Here is a 15,934-nt window from a genome sequence, read left to right as displayed (position 1 = left end):
GCCCAAAGGAGCAAACTTGGCCGTAAAGTCGTGATATGCATGCTGTTGCAACAAATTTTGCCATTTGAAAACTTAGTTGGAAAGCCATTCAAGTACCCTCCCCATTAATGGTAAAACACCTTTAAAGCTTAAAAAGGCAAAACCTTTACATTCAAGTTGGAAATCCATTCATGTACCCTCCCCATTAATGGTAAAACACCTTCCAAGATTAAAAAGGCAAAACATTTTACACTTCCTTGCTGAATGTTTTTTTATAATGTGAACATAAACCATACCTAGGTTAATGGTAAAACACCTTTAAAGCTTAAAAAGGCAAAACCTTTACATTCAAGTTGGAAATCCATTCAAGTACCCTCCCCATTAACGGTAAAACACCTTCAAAGATTAAGAAGGCAAAACATTTTACACTTCCTTGCTGATTTTTTTTTTTTTAATGTGAACATAAACCATACCTAGGTAGCCCACGCTATTTTCGACCATAAAATGATTTATGAAGTATGCGCAACATTTCATTCTGACATGAATATCCTAACCGGGGTGAATGCCATGTACGACCTCTTAAAAGGTAAGGAACATGTCCCCGCCACACACCCCCCTCCCCCCCCCCCCGCCCACCCGCCCTCCTAGGAGACCTACCTAAATAATATAAAAGGTTGACGCAAGCCACATATCTAAGGATCACATGATACATCATTAGCCTCCACTTAGGCACATTTTGTGGCTTCTGGTGAAGGTACTTCCAGAGTAGAGCCCGCATGTTCCATTCTAGGCTTTATTTCTGCAAAGAAAAACACAGAAAATGTAATTAATCCTCAGAGAAAAAAGCAAATACATCTTTTTTTTCTACTGTGATAGATTTGAAACACTGACACTGCCATTCCTGTGTACTATTAGCTTCTAAGGCACAAATGCCCTACAATTTCAACTGAAGTTTGCAACCCAGCCCACCATTAATTTACTTCTCATTAAAATGCTTACGATGTTTGTGAATATAGTATAAGGACAACACACTTGGATGTTACAGGTTAATCCCCTTTCATTTGCTATGTTGCTTGCAGGCATTTTCGCAACTGCTTGATTATATAGTGCTTGCAGATTGTCTCACATGTTGTCACAAAAGTGATGACATGGCACTAGAACCTGTCCAAAGATGCAAAAAAGAGAGATTGCAATAATACCCTGGCTCAGCCATATGGACATGCGAACATGGCTTCTGTCAAAAGCGGCACAAATTCCGCATGCTGACATGGGAGTTTTTACCAAAAAGTGAGGAGCTTTTGGGCGCTATTTTCAGCAGTGGCTTTTCAATTGGCACCAGCTTTTTGTATCACTTTCTTTTGGGCCTAGTGCCTTTAGACATGAGCCTTGGGGGTCGACTCTGCAGATGAGTGTATGGTCACACAATATAGAGTGACTCCCTGGCAGTCGTACTCTGTGCTTATCAAAATAAAAAGTAGTACCGTAAGGGGCACCAAACTATGGGGCCAATGCATCTGGAAGCGGAACTCCACCGCTTCGTGTCTCGACTGCAGATTTTTCAAGTGCAAGTGTTACAGTTTCTATTATGTTTGTGTGTTGTTGTGAGATTATTGTCTTGTCAGTGAGTGCCAAGTCGCTTACAATGGTATCAATGCTTCAATCAATTCTTATTCTAGGGAGGATCTGGTCCAAGTTTCTACAGCACACACTATGGATTCTGAGAGAGAATCTGATCAAGAATGACAACATCTCCCACTTACAGTTTTGCAGGAAGATCACTCCAATGGTAACAAAGATTCCAACAACAACAGATCAACTCATGAGTAATTTCATGATTTACGTAACGACTCTCAACAAGGATCCAAAATCTACAAATCTTTGCCAGCAGTTGCAAGTGAGCACTTGTGCGAAGTGGTTGATGAAATTTATGAAGGAACCAAACCATGCAAAGTATCTCAAGAACCAACTGATTTTGGAGTTCTATGATATGTGGCAAAAAGTCACCCTAAACCCTAAACGAAGAGGCGATACGCTTGGCTCAACTCCGTGAGATGAAGCACAACAAGGGTAAGCTCAAGACGGCCTATCCGCTCCAAAGCCATCATCATCATCTCATTCAATGAAATATATGCTCACAAATAAAAGGTTCTTCCATACAACATTGGTTTCATCCAAAAATTCAAAATCTTCCTCCGAAAAGTCTTATTTCATAATTTTATAAAGCAAAATAATGCTAATTCATCCATAATGTTCTATCAAAAATATGTTTTAGAACGAGTATCTCCTCGTCCCACTATATTTCCATTTTGTCGGTCATCCTTATTCTTGTGCCTCGTTGGGGCACCGTGCAGCGATATGTCCTTGTTCTCCATATTCAAAACAGTTATTGGTCATCTGTCAATCGAGATCGTGTATCTTTTTGTTCTTGTTGGTCATCCTTATTTCATAATTTTATAAAGCAAAATAATGCTAATTCATCCATAATGTTCTATCAAAAATCTGTTCTGGAACGAGTATATCCTCGTCCCACTATATTTCCATTTTGTCGGTCATCCCTATTCTTGTGCCTTGTTGGGGCACCGTGCAACAATATGTCCTTGTTCTCCATATTCTGTCTGTCGTCTGTTTCTGTTATGACTTGTCGAAGGTTCATCGGGTGGATAACTCAAGTTACCCGAATGCATAGCGAATCCCCGCTTAGCATGTCCCATCAATTGTTGAATGAACTCTAACTTCTTCTCAAGACAATAGTCTTGAATTTCTTTGGGAAGTTCACAACAAAACCTCTCAATCTACTCCTTAATACTGATCTTCTTGAAAGAAGAGGTCGAAAGGAAAGTATCTAAAAATCTTTCACAGTAATCATCCAAAGTGTCACCCCTGAACATCCGAAGGTGGTTCCAATCAGTTCTCACATCTCGTTCATACTCTTGAGTGAGCCATGAAGAACTAAAGAGTTTCTTGAATTTCAGCCACTCTGTCAATACTTCTTTTCGTAACAAAAAGAGTGGACCACCATGTCCGTGCATTGCCCTTCAAAAAGGATGTTGCCCGTCTGATATTGGAGTGCTTGGTATAGCGGCCTCCAGAAAATGCTATATCAAACTGTTGGATAAAGGCTAAAGCCTTAGGAGCATCTCGAAACCCTAAAAAGGTTTCAAACTTTACTGCTTGTCCACCCTCTTTGAATTCCTTAGCCTTCTTGCCCTTGTCGTCGAGAAAATCATATTGATTGGATCTATAAAAGTGCTTCCTTTTTAAATAAAACATATAATCCGCTCATCATTTCTTGCACATTCTGTCCTCATCATTCGAGTCAGAAAAGGATGAGCTATCCGAACTGCCAGAAGAAGATGAGGACGAACTGGACAATGCTTCAAAACGTACACGCTTCTTCTGTTTTCTTGCTTTCTCAAAAGAGGATTTTTGGCCCAAGTAACCAGGGAAGTCAATTCCCTTGTTACGTTTCTTCAATTGCTTCTCCTTTGACCCAATAGTTGGTTGACTCGTTCTTTGACAATGTCCTCGAGTTCATCTTCACTAAACATCCTTGGGACTGGAGGTTTCTTGATTGCCGGTTTTATTGGCGACTCAATGGCTTTTTGCCAATGAGTATGCACTTCATCCATCGGGGGCTGGGTCAAAAATTTGGCATACTAAGGATCCTTGGCAAATTGAAGCATTTGCTTTGCACACTTGTCAACCTGTTGTCGACATTGCATCTATTTCAGTTGATACTTCGAAAGTCGAGGTAGCCCATACTCGTTCTCTGCTAATCCACTTGAATTTTCCGTATTGCCTCTCGTTTCTGAGGTGGCAGGGAAAGTCGTCTAATTCAATCCATGTGTGTCGCGAGAAGAAGGATCGGATTTCCAAGTAGAAGAGAAATCGGTTGTGCTTTGATACCATTGTAACAAACTTGGGCACCCCAAGTTTAAAATCTGTCGCGACACAAGAAAGAGATTCACTGAAAAATACTTCGCAACTTTAAATCACACTTCAATTCGAGACGACACGGCCCGACGCAGTTCCGTGCCCAGAGGTATTGGCCCCAAAACCTCGCGTCCCTTTTGGTTTTTCTTTATTATATTAAATCTTGAGCAAAGTACAACTCCCATAGGGATCCTCTGCTCTCAAACTATGCGTCCAGATGCTCTGAAATGTGAGGCCCCTAAGGGTCTATTTATTATGTAACAAACTTGGACATCCCAAGTCAAGATTCTACTGCAACACAACAAAGATTCACTTCAAAAGTACTTCACCACTTCAAATCACAGTTCAAAAGAGAGTCGACACAGCCCGGCGTAGTTCCGTGCCATTGGCCCCAAAGACTGGCGCCCCTTTCGGTATTTCTTTTTATATTAATCTTTGAGCAAAGTACAACTCCCGCAAGGTTCTCCGCTCTCAAACTCTGCGTCTAGATGCTCTGAAGAGTGAGGCCCATTTATTCTTACAAGGGATGCCAAAAGCAGAGCCCCAAAATCAGTCAAACTCAAAAGCAAAAGTTCCAAGAGCAACTAAGCAAAAGTTCCAAAAGCAACTGATCCTCAAAAACTGGCAAAAAGCAACTAGCGCAAATAAAGGAATTCCGTACAATATTGCCACGTCAGCAGCCAACGTGAAACGCGGAAATCCGTACACTCTGCCACGTCAACATGTCAACGCAAAACTCGGAAATCCGTACAGTACTGCCACGTCAATTGTCAGCACAAAATCAAGGATTTCCGTGCAGTCAACCACATCATCACTTTGCCATGTGTGTCCGGGTTGCACTGCCACGTCATCAATTTGTGACATACCCCCCTCTTGAAGAATTGTAATCACCCTCGATTATGCCTGCAAAACAGACGAAGGCCATAAACTGTCTTAGTAGACAGTGACTGTTAGTACTGACACACTAGACACAACACATCTAGCACTTGTACAAATCGACACATCACATCATCGAACATCACAAGACATCACATGACAAATCACATACAAATTCATTCCATATCTCAGACCATGATTAATTGGTAACGTATTTAGCGATCGCATCTAGATCCAATTGGGACATCACAGATGCCAGATTAACTAATCTTTATTACAATCATGTCTATAGAGATTTATGAGACCGAAATGTTGTAGTCATTTCGTCTTTCAATTCCTGCACTCAAACAAGTCAAGTACAAATCAGTCAATTTTATTTTCGGGAATTCTAGTTCATAAAGTAGTAGAGCAGAATATTGTCAGCCCAACAATATCCCTGAAATCCAAAGGGACATCAGTGACTCTATATCAAAATCGGGTACTCCGTTGACAAAGGAGCGGAGTGACTCCCCTCTTGTGCAAACCCGCTGCACTAGATTCACCCATGCTGAAATCGGGATTCTATCGGAGTAGACTATGCTAAACCGAGTGCTTCAAGGTAAAGTTCCAAGATCTGAGAAGTATCTGCTAGGTCCTCCTCCTCCATCCACTTCGCATCCAATGAAGGATAGTTCTTGAATTTAACCAAGAACCGTCTAATCGCTTTACCTTTAATCTTTCTATCCTCATGTGCCAATATCTGTTCTAAAACGAGTATCTCCTCGCTTTCCTCCACTTCGGGTTGCTCATTTGGCTCCCCATCATCGAGCACATCGCCTTTAAAAGGCTTCAAGAGACTCACATGAAAAGCATTGTGAATCTTCTGTTAGGGAATAAAGGCCTAAGTGCCTTGTACTTATAACTTATAAGTTAAAAAGACTTATAAGTGAGGGGGCCCAAGTGTGAATGGCCCCCTAGTCACTTACTCATATACTCAAATATGAAGCCCAAAAGAAGGATAGAGTGACTTTTCCCAAATCCCTCTACGAGCGTTCTCTCTCTCTCTCACGTTCTTCTCTGCGTGTGCTTCTTCAGCGCTTCTCTCCTCTTCTCCTTCACTCTCATTGCATAGGACAACAAGTGGGCTCTCTCTCCTGCTCCCCCACACATGGTATCAGAGCTTTAGGGTTTCCAAGAGAGCCATCTTCGCAACACAGATCAGAATTCTGTTCTTGCTCGCTGCGGGAAGGATATTCAACCGTTTTCGATCAACTCTGTCGCGAAGGGATCCTCTCACCGTGTAGAATCGACCTCCGGTGACAGTTTTCCCAAAATTAGGGTTTCAAAAACTGGCGAACAGCAGCCTATTTCTGCTGAAATTGACCAATTTCGGGGTCAATTTGATGCAATTTCATTAGGGCAAGTCTCACAGGTCAATCTTACAGGTGTTTCCACCAACGAGGTTCTGAAAATTCAGCAAAACAGGTGTTTACAGGTCTGATTTTTGCCCTAAAACAGGGAATTTCAGCAAGCAAATGATGTATACACCTTGTGAAAACCTTTGGTAAGGGTTTGGCAGTGAATGTACGCCGTTTTGGGGTGATTTCGCGTGAAATTTGCTCGCTGTTTTTCTGTAACAGCAAGCTGTTTTTTGCCCGATTGCGCACATTTGGACGTGTTTAGGTCGGCAAAACAGGGTTTCAGTGTTTGCAATCACTCAGAATGGCTTCTACCAGTGAAAGTGGCAATTTGTTGCACATTCGCAAGCTTGAAGGGGCCCATAACTTTGCTATATGGAAGAAGCAATGTTATAATGTGATGTTGCAGAAGAAACAGGCGAAACCTATTAAGTTACAGGGTGTGAAACCGGTTGATATGGAGGTTGAAGAATGGGAAGAAGTGGACGAGTTGGCTCGCTCCACGATCATGCTTTCGGTGTCTGACAATTTACTCTTCAATGTAGAGAATGAGCAGACAGCATGGGGCATGTGGAAGCGTTTAGACGAGTTGTATGCACAGCAGAGTGCTGCCAGTAAAGTGTATTGGCTCAAGAAGCTTATGGATCTCCGCATGAAGGAGGGCACGCACATGTCGGTGCACCTCAATGAATTCAATTCTATTTTCAGCCAACTGACAGAGCTGAAATTCACGATTGATGAGGAGTTCAAAGCTACTTTTCTGCTATGCACATTGCCTGAGAGTTGGGATGTATTCCGGACAAATCTTAGTAACTCAAGTGCGTCACTTAAGTATGCAGATGTAGAGAGTTCTCTCTTGATGGAAGAGATGAACAGGAACAACACCACAGGTGGGTCTTCAAATGCATTGCACTTGAGAGGCAGGTCTCAACAGAGGGAGAAATCTGACAATAAGGACAGGGCACGCAGCAAATCTCGTAGGAAAGATGTTGTGTGTCATCATTGTGGAAAGAAAGGGCATTATAAACGGGAATGCTATGAGTGGAAGAAAGAGAAGAACAAGGGTGCTGAAACTGATGCAAAGGACAAGGGAAATGCCAAGAAGAGCACTGTGTTGATTGAGGAAATCAATGTTGCTAGTAGTTGTGACAGTGACAGCAGCACTGATGTACTCAATGCCTCTTCTGTGGATGCACATACCCTTGCTATGGGTTCTGATGTGGACATGCATACTTGGATTCTTGATTCAGGTGTCTCCTTTCATGTAACACCTCATAGGGATTGGTTTACATAGTACTCAGGTGAGGTGCAGGGCACTGTTTATTTGGGAGACAACTATGCATGTGACATTGCAGGTATTGGCAGTGTCCAGTTTTCCTTTGCTGATGGTATGACTTTTGTTTTGCACAAAGTGCGCCATGTGCCACAACTCAAGAAGAGTTTGATTAGTACAGGGCAGCTAGATGATGCAGGCTATCACACCACTTTTGGTGATAGCAAGTGGAAAATTTGTAAAGGGGCCCGGATTGTAGCCAAAGGTTGTAAATCGGACTCTTTGTATCCTTTGCATGTATCTAGTGTGCGTGACCATGTTGTCGCCGTAACCGAGCAGCCAAGTGTTTCTTTGTGGCATGGCCGGTTGGGACACATGAGTAAAAGAGGAATGGAAACTCTGTCTCGTTGTGGTTATTTGCCGTGTTTAAGATATGCTGATTTTTCTCATTGTGAGCACTGTATTTATGGTAAGCACAGTCAAACACCGCACAAAAGGTCACTTTCTTTGAAGTCTGACAGGTTAGACTTAGTGCATTCCGATGTATGTGAAATGCCACAGTTGTCCTTAGGGGGAAAGAAATATTTTGTCTCGTTTATCGATGATGCTACACGTAAGGTGTGGGTGTATCCAATACGTGCTAAAAGCGATGTTTTGGATACTTTCAAGAAGTTTCTTGCGTTTGTTGAGAATCAAACTGACAAGAAGCTTAGGTCTTTGCGCTCAGACAATGGGGGGGAGTATGTATCAAAAGCATTTATTGACTTTTGTGCTACTAAAGGTATTAAAAGAGAGCTCACGGCTCCCTTTAATCCCTCTCAGAATGGAGTTGCAGAGAGGTTGAACCGGACTATCCAAGAGAAAGTTCGGAGTATGCTGTCACATGCTGCATTACCTCATGGTTTTTGGGCAGAAGTTGTACAAACAGCTATTCACTTGATTAATCGCTCACCTAGCAAGGCTTTGGGTGGAAAGGTGCCTGAGGAGGTGTGGTCTGGCAAGCCACCCTCATATGCACATTTATGAGTGTTTGGTTGTGAGGCCTATGTTCACATCCGGAGTGAACTGCGCACCAAACTAGAACCAAAGTCTCATAAATGCATTTTCCTAGGATATGGTGAGGATGGTGAAATGGGGTATAGATTATGGGATCCCGCATTACGGAAAATCATACGCAGCAATGATGTCATCTTCAATGAGGATTGCATGCACAAACAGCCCACAAAGGTCGAGGAAGTGCGCCGGGTTGTTTTTCATGAAGATGTTACATATGGACAGCCAAGAAGGCCCAATGTTCAGCAGCCTTTACATGCTGAAAATGGTGCTGAAAATCAGCCATTAGCTGCTGAAAATCAGCCCCAACAAGTTGCCATTGATGCACCACAGGTAGGGGAACAGGTTGATGCTCCTAGACCGCCCGTTGTTGCGATGCAACCGGCTGAACAGCCTACTGTTTTTGATGGTTTACAGGCTGAAAATCCACTTGTTATGGATCATTGGGTGCGTAGGTCTACTCGGGTGACAAGGCCCCCCGATAGATATGAACCGTCTTTGGACTATGTCATGCTTACTGATTGTGGTGAGCCGTCTTGCTATAAAGAGGCTATGCAACGGGAAGACAGTAAGAAATGGTTCAAAGCAATGGTTTCGGAAATGCAGTCTTTGGAGAAAAACCATACATGGGACTTGGTTGATTTGCCTAAAGGGCATTCTGCCATGTAAATGGGTTTACAAGACCAAGGTCACATCTGATGCTTCTTCTAAGTACAAGGCACGTTTGGTTGCTAAAGGGTACAAGCAAAAGCATGGTGTTGATTTTGATGAGATTTTTTCTCCTGTTGTAAAGCTTGCCACATTACGTCTTGTTTTAGGCCTGGTTGCTTCTGAAGATATGGAGTTAAAGCAAATGGATGTCAAAACAGCGTTTTTGCATGGCGATTTGCTTGAGATGATCTATATGATGCAGCCAGAAGGTTTTGTGTCAAAGGGGCAAGAGAAGAAAGTATGTAGACTCTTGAAGAGCTTGTATGGTTTGAAACAGTCTCCCCGTGCATGGTATCACAAGTTTGATACATTCATGAGGTCTCAAGGATACAAAAGAAGTAATTCTGATCACTGTTTGTATATCAAAACGGCCAGTGATGGATCTCTTCTATTGCTGATTTTGTATGTTGATGACATGCTTATTGCGGGTAACAATGTCAAGGAGTTGGATGCATTACAACAAAGCTTAAAGAATCGCTTTGACATGAAGGATCTTGGTGATGCTAATCATATTTTGGGCATGCGTATCTCTCGAGATAGACCCAACAGGCGTCTGTATCTATCTCAACGAGATTATGTTAATAAGGTGCTACATCGTTTTCATATGGATGGGGGAAAGGCACTTGGTACTCCGCTGCCTCCATATGTAAAACCGACTGCACATGACTGCCCAAACACAGATGATATGCGGGCTGAAATGGCCAAGATTCCTTATGCATCAGCCGTTGGCAGTTTGATGTATGCTATGGTTGCTACACGTCCGGACATTGCATTTGCTGTGGGAGTGGTAAGCAGGTACATGAGCAATCCTGGCAAAAAGCATTGGGAAGCAGTGAAGTGTATCTTGAGATACTTGAAAGGCACTAAAGACTTGTGCATTTGTTTTGGGAAGAGTGAGACATCTGTGCATGGCTTTACAGATGCAGATTTTGCTAGACATCCAGATTGCAGGAAGTCTACCTCTGGATATGTGTTTACATTCACAGGAGGTGCAGTTTCTTGGATTTCTAGACTGCAAAAATGTGTTGCTTTGTCTACCACTGAGGCCGAGTATGTGGCTGCCACTGAGGCATGCAAAGAAGCTTTGTGGCTCATGCGTTTGGTAGACGAGCTTGGCATTAAGTCACCGGTTCCTGTGCTACACTGTGATAGTCAGAGTGCTATTATGCTTGCAAGGAATCCTGTTTTTCATGCCAAGACAAAACACATAGAGGTGAAGTATCATTTTATCAGGAGTGTGCTTGATGACAAGAGCATTACACTTGTCAAGGTGCACACAGATGACAATCCTGCAGATCTTTTGACCAAGAGTCTTCCAGCAGAGCGGTTTGCATATTGCCGTCAGATGATGGGTGTTGGATGAGTAAGTGCATGATCAGCTGTTGTATCATAGTTAGCTGATTCTTATTCTTTGATCTCCCAAGGTACATTGCCTTTAGGTGGGAGGTTGTTAGGGAATAAAAGCCTAAGTGCCTTGTACTTATAACTTATAAGTTAAAAAGACTTATAAGTGAGGGGGCCCAAGTGTGAATGGCCCCCTAGTCACTTACTCATATACTCAAATATGAAGCCCAAAAGAAGGATAGCGTGACTTTTCCCAAATCCCTCTACGAGCGTTCTCTCTCTCTCTCACGTTCTTCTCTGCGTGTGCTTCTTCAGCGCTTCTCTCCTCTTCTCCTTCACTCTCATTGCATAGGACAGTAAGTGGGCTCTCTCTCCTGCTCCCCCACATCTTCCAAGTATCGAGCAGCTTCAGTCTAAAGGAGACATCATTTATCTTTTCTTTTATCTGGAAAGGTCCATAATACCTCATGCCAAGCTTTGAAAAAAGTCGCTCCTTTCCTTTTCATTTTCTTAGGCGTGCCTTCTCACAATGTAAGAGCACCCAATCGTCCTCCTTTAATTTCAAATCGGGACGATGTCGATCTGTTGCCTTCTTATGTCTTTCTTGAGATTTCTCTAAACCTTCCGGACCTTGGTAAAAGCAATGTCCAAGTCCCTTGTGTACTGGTCGGCTTCAAAAATCTTATCCTGGGTCTAGGGAATGTTTTGATCTAACAGTTAATTCGCTTTTTCCTTTCTTTCCTTGTGCCCTCGGACCTGCGGGTAGCGTCTTTCGCTTCCGTGTCCATTGGCACGTCAGAGTCGATCATCGAAACCCTAAGACGCACTATCATCTGATTCCTCTTTCTTCGGAATCCTTTGATGAACTTGCATCTGGTTTCCTTAGTTCGTCGGAACCCTCTAATTCACCAAAATCTTGTGATGAGCTATCATCTGGTTCCCTTGATTCATTCTCTTCATTGGAAAACTCTTGCCTTTTTGATACTATCATGTCCGTCTCATAAGTGAATGAGCCGGCATGCATTCCAAATCATTGCTTAGTCATGTCCCATGGAGTCAGACTTCTGGTTTAAAGCATAGTCTTATCTGTCAAAAGAATTTGCGACAAGTATCCCAAAAATTCTAGCAGTAGTCATCCAATGTATCTTTTTCAGACATTTTCAAGTGATGCCAAGGCATAATGACATCTCTTGCATATTCATCATTCTTTTCAAGTAAGATGCCGCCTTTCGCTCCCTGGAATGTTCGAAGAAACAGTTTTGCCGAAGGATCGGGCTTAACTGTCTTCTTTATTGTAGAGCAATGAGCCTGCTTATTGAATCTATTTTGGATGACCATCCAAAGGCCATCATGGTCACTCTGTGTCTTCGGGAGATTAAAGATAAAAATCCATTGCAATACTTTCTCGGGGGGTGGGAATGGATAAAGGCTGTAACAATCCCTGTGCTTTCTGCCTGTCAAACTTAATGTAAGGTGCAGCGGAAGTGAATGTTGAACTTTGCTCAAGATGAGTGCTCCGAACTGTGCTTAAGGGTTCCTTTTACTTACAAAAGGAAGAGCCTTTTGTTCCTTTAGTGAGAGAGTGTAAATGATCATAAACAAAGTGGTAAACATTGTGAATGAAGGAGTTGAGACTGAGAGATAGAGAGAGAAGAATACGACACCAGAATGTCGTCAAACCCTCCTCGGAAGGCCCCACTCTCTATGGCAAGAGCGGTCTACTATTGATTTGTCACGTGACACATCCAACCCTATGTATCCGTGGACAAGCTACAGCATGATCAGGGTTCAGTCAATCCAATCAGTCTAGATAAGAAGTGATCTGGCCCTTTTGTGAGTCTATTCGTAGACTGTGCATGCCCAGTCACTTAGTGTAGATGCATATCCTCTGGTTGCACACAGCATGATCATTAGTATTCCCATCAGAATCCATTAGAATTAGTTAGGGGAATTTTCCAGTGATTTTAGCCTATTTTCCTTGTTTTTGACATTTTTCACTTATTAATTTAAGTGACTTCCCAACAAAAGTAGGTAGGGCAATTTTGCTAAGTTTGTATATAAGCAAACTAGAGCTAGCACTATTTGGCAGAAGAGGCAGCAGGAGCTTCCCGCTCAACAGGCATCTTCTCAGCAAGAACCCCGCAGTACCCTCAGCACCCTCTTGGCGCCTTTGGTTTCCCTTGTCACCACACTCAGCCCTAGCGTTTTACATATCGCCAGCACCTCCCCAAACCCTTGGCGTTTTTCAGCCTTGCATCATCGCCAAGCTTCCCAGTTACCTAGCATTTCTGACTTCAGCCTATCACTAGCGTTTTGGAGGCATTGCACTAGCGCTTTTGGAGGCATTGCATCAGCAGATACAGCCATGAAACAATAGCAGGATCAGCCTCAGAAGGACCTCGGGTTTCCAGCCCTAAGACAGCAGGTGAACTAGCGTTTTGAAGCTACAGTAAGCCAGCGTTTTTGTCCAACGATTCAGCCTAAAGAAAAACGCAGCAAATCAGCGTTTTTGCAGCCCCAGGACATGCGTTTTTCAGCCACCTAAACAGCCCAAGATCTGCGTTTTCAGCCACCCAGAAGATCCCCATTTTCAGCCACCGAATCAGTCCCAGATTTTCAGCCATAGCCTCTTTATGGACTGCAGATAGAAGACCGCAGATTTCAGCCCTAAAGTCGTCATCGTCATCCCCGTCGTCGTCATCGGCATAGTCCCCGGTTGCATCAGTCCATTGCATCGTCATTGTACCACTTTGTGCAATCAATAAGTAGACCTCTCTCACCGACGAGAGTGGGGCCTTCGGAGGAGGGTTTTACAACGTCTCTAGTGTCGTATCTCTCTTCTCTCTCTATCTCTCAGTCTCATACACTTGCACACACAGTGTCCATTCACTTTGTTTGTGATCATAGCATTCTCTCATTAAGAACGGAAGGCTCTCCCTTCCATAAGAACAAAAGGAACCTTGAGCACACTCATCTTGAGCAAAGCGCAAACAATCATTCCGCTGCACCTAACATTGGTATCAGAGCTTTGGCAGTGTTCTATATCACTCAAGGAAAGAACCACAAGAATCACAAGAATTTTTTTTGCTTGTTGCGGTCGCACGAACCCAAGTTCGCTTGGGGGTGTCGATTTCTAATCGTGTTTTTTGAAGAGTGACAGGAATCCCAAGAAAGAAGGGCTTGTCCAGCCTCCCCTTGTGTCTCTTTTCACTCATTGAGAGCGGACCGTGCACTTAGCGGCCGGCCAATCGACATGAGGTGGAAAAAAGCAACCTTGGTGTGAGCGCAAGGCCGCCAAGGGGTTCGCCCGCAGAGAGGAGTAAACCTCGGGTGAAGAGAAGATCGTTCTCAAACGCGATTTGCAAGCGAAAGAAAACCACAAGACCCTCAAGACCCTCAAGAACCCAAGAACCCAAGACCCTCAAGAACCCAAGTTCCTCGTGAACTTAAGAACCAAAGATCATAGTGCATGGTCGTCACCCGAAGCCGAATGGATACTTCGCATACAGGTGATGAGCATGAGAGAGGCGACGAAGAATTTTCCCCACCAGGAGACTTTTTCGACCCTCCCCCTGCGCCATCTACGCCACCAAGTGTACCAAACCCTATGGAGGAAATGGTCAAGCAGATGATGGCCATGATGGATAAACAAGAAGCAAATCGCCTTGCTAAGGACCGCGAGCAAGAAGCAAATCGCCTTGCTTTAGAACGCGAGCGCGACGCACGCAAAGAAAGAAAACAACAAAGAAAGGCGAAAGAGGCAGCATGAAGCGCGGCCTTGGAGATTGAGCGTGAGACTCAACGAGAACTACGCAGTCAAGAATTGATTCGATAAGTACTTGCCGCAAAGACCGAACCACCCAAAGATCGTGGGGGTTCCTCAAGTGGTGCAAGCCACGATGCGGATTCCAACCATCCAATCACAGAGAAGTTGACTTTCAGTAAATATGACGGTAAGATGGATACTACGGTTATTCATTCTTGGTTGCATCAATTTAATGCTTATTTTGCGACAACTCAGAAGACAGAAAATAGCAAAGTTTTGATGGCAGCTATGTACCTTGCCATCAATTGGTACCACGCATGGCAAGAGGCACAGCTAGCCGCGCACCTAGAGGAAGCCGACGAATTCACGCCCCTTTTCTTCAATTGGGCTGATTTCCAAGACAAGCTCAAGGCGCAGTTATGCCACCTCAATACCTCGCACAATTGAAGGACGATTAGCGCGCTCTCAAGCAAAATGGTATGCCAGTCATGTCTTTTTCTAATCGTGTTTTGCAGTTAGGTACCCAATTACGATAATCGGATGATGAGCGCAAACAGGCTTTTCTCTTTGGATTGGACGAGTATATCAAGTACGATGTCGAGGTGCTCGATCCAATCGATCTCAACAAGGCGGTAGCGATTGCTCTCGCACAAGAAATGAAGCACAACAAGGGAAAGCCTAAGGAGAACAAGACTTCCACAAGTACCTCATAGACTTCTCAGAACGATAAGAACGGTAAGACTGGTAAGAATGGTAACTCTTCTAACCAATCTTCCAACAGTCTCTCATCAAAAAATTATTCCAATGAATCTAAGGGTAAAGCTAACACAATTGCTAAACCTAAGCTTACTCCAGATGAAAAGGTAGCTGAAACCGGCCTGTTCAATCCAAAAAGGGCGGTAGACTTTACTTTAAACCTTGATTTAGCTTTCACCCATTATTAGTCGTCTATTTTACCTGTACTTTCAAGACACAACAAAGGGGAGAGGGATACAGGCTGCTAGATTGCACCTGTATGAGTGGACAGACACCAGATTGGCCCCTAACTTAGGCGCCCCTTTCGGTATTTCTTTATTGTTCAAAAGAGGGAATAAACGCTGTGGTTCCTACAAGCTGCCCCGCACAAACTCGGCTGAATTTCCACTGTTCCAGCCCGATTTCGGCAGCATAACTGTACTAGAACCCTTCACGGTCAGTATTCCCACGCATTGACTGACTTTCCCGACGCATACGGGCACTTTGCAAAACCTGGCGAGAATCTGCAGCACGCTGAATTCTCTGTTTTCAGCCCTGAAAATACGCCAGATCGCCTATACAGCGGTCCCCTTGCGTCCCCGAACCTCCTGGGGGTATTAGGGTCCGTTTAGGGCCAAAACCCTAAACCTGCAAAAATACACAGCAGGCTGTAATTCACTGTTTCGGGCTCCGTTCCGCGTGCCGGTCGCATCCCTAGCAAGTCCTCGAGCTCCCGCACCTGTAGGGCTACTTGCCCTTTGAATCGGACGAGATTTCTGGCGTGAAACCTCTCCGAATTCACCTGTACCTGCGGGGGGATTAGCCGCTAGCTAATCCAGTACCTGTGCAAGAGGCTCTTGCCTCGGC

The 15,934-nt window shown here is 43.8% G+C and overlaps 1 protein-coding gene across 1 annotated transcript in view; it reads right to left on the bottom strand.

The window, feature by feature from the left end:
• Positions 1-276: 276 nt before the first annotated feature.
• Positions 277-15,934, bottom strand: part of LOC147453464 (complex 1 family protein / LVR family protein) — an 80,092-nt gene continuing 64,434 nt past the window's right edge. Inside the window, exon 2 of the mRNA XM_086517140.1 lies at positions 277-778. Coding sequence (XP_086373266.1) covers positions 705-778 — 74 coding nt within the window. The 3' untranslated portion in view covers positions 277-704. The remainder of the gene's footprint in view (positions 779-15,934) is intronic.

This window comes from Adiantum capillus-veneris, chromosome 7, assembly GCF_014529385.1.
Source record: "Adiantum capillus-veneris isolate H3 chromosome 7, ASM1452938v2, whole genome shotgun sequence".
Taxonomy (NCBI): Eukaryota; Viridiplantae; Streptophyta; class Polypodiopsida; order Polypodiales; family Pteridaceae; genus Adiantum; species Adiantum capillus-veneris.
This window is presented reverse-complemented; position numbering and strand designations above follow the sequence as displayed.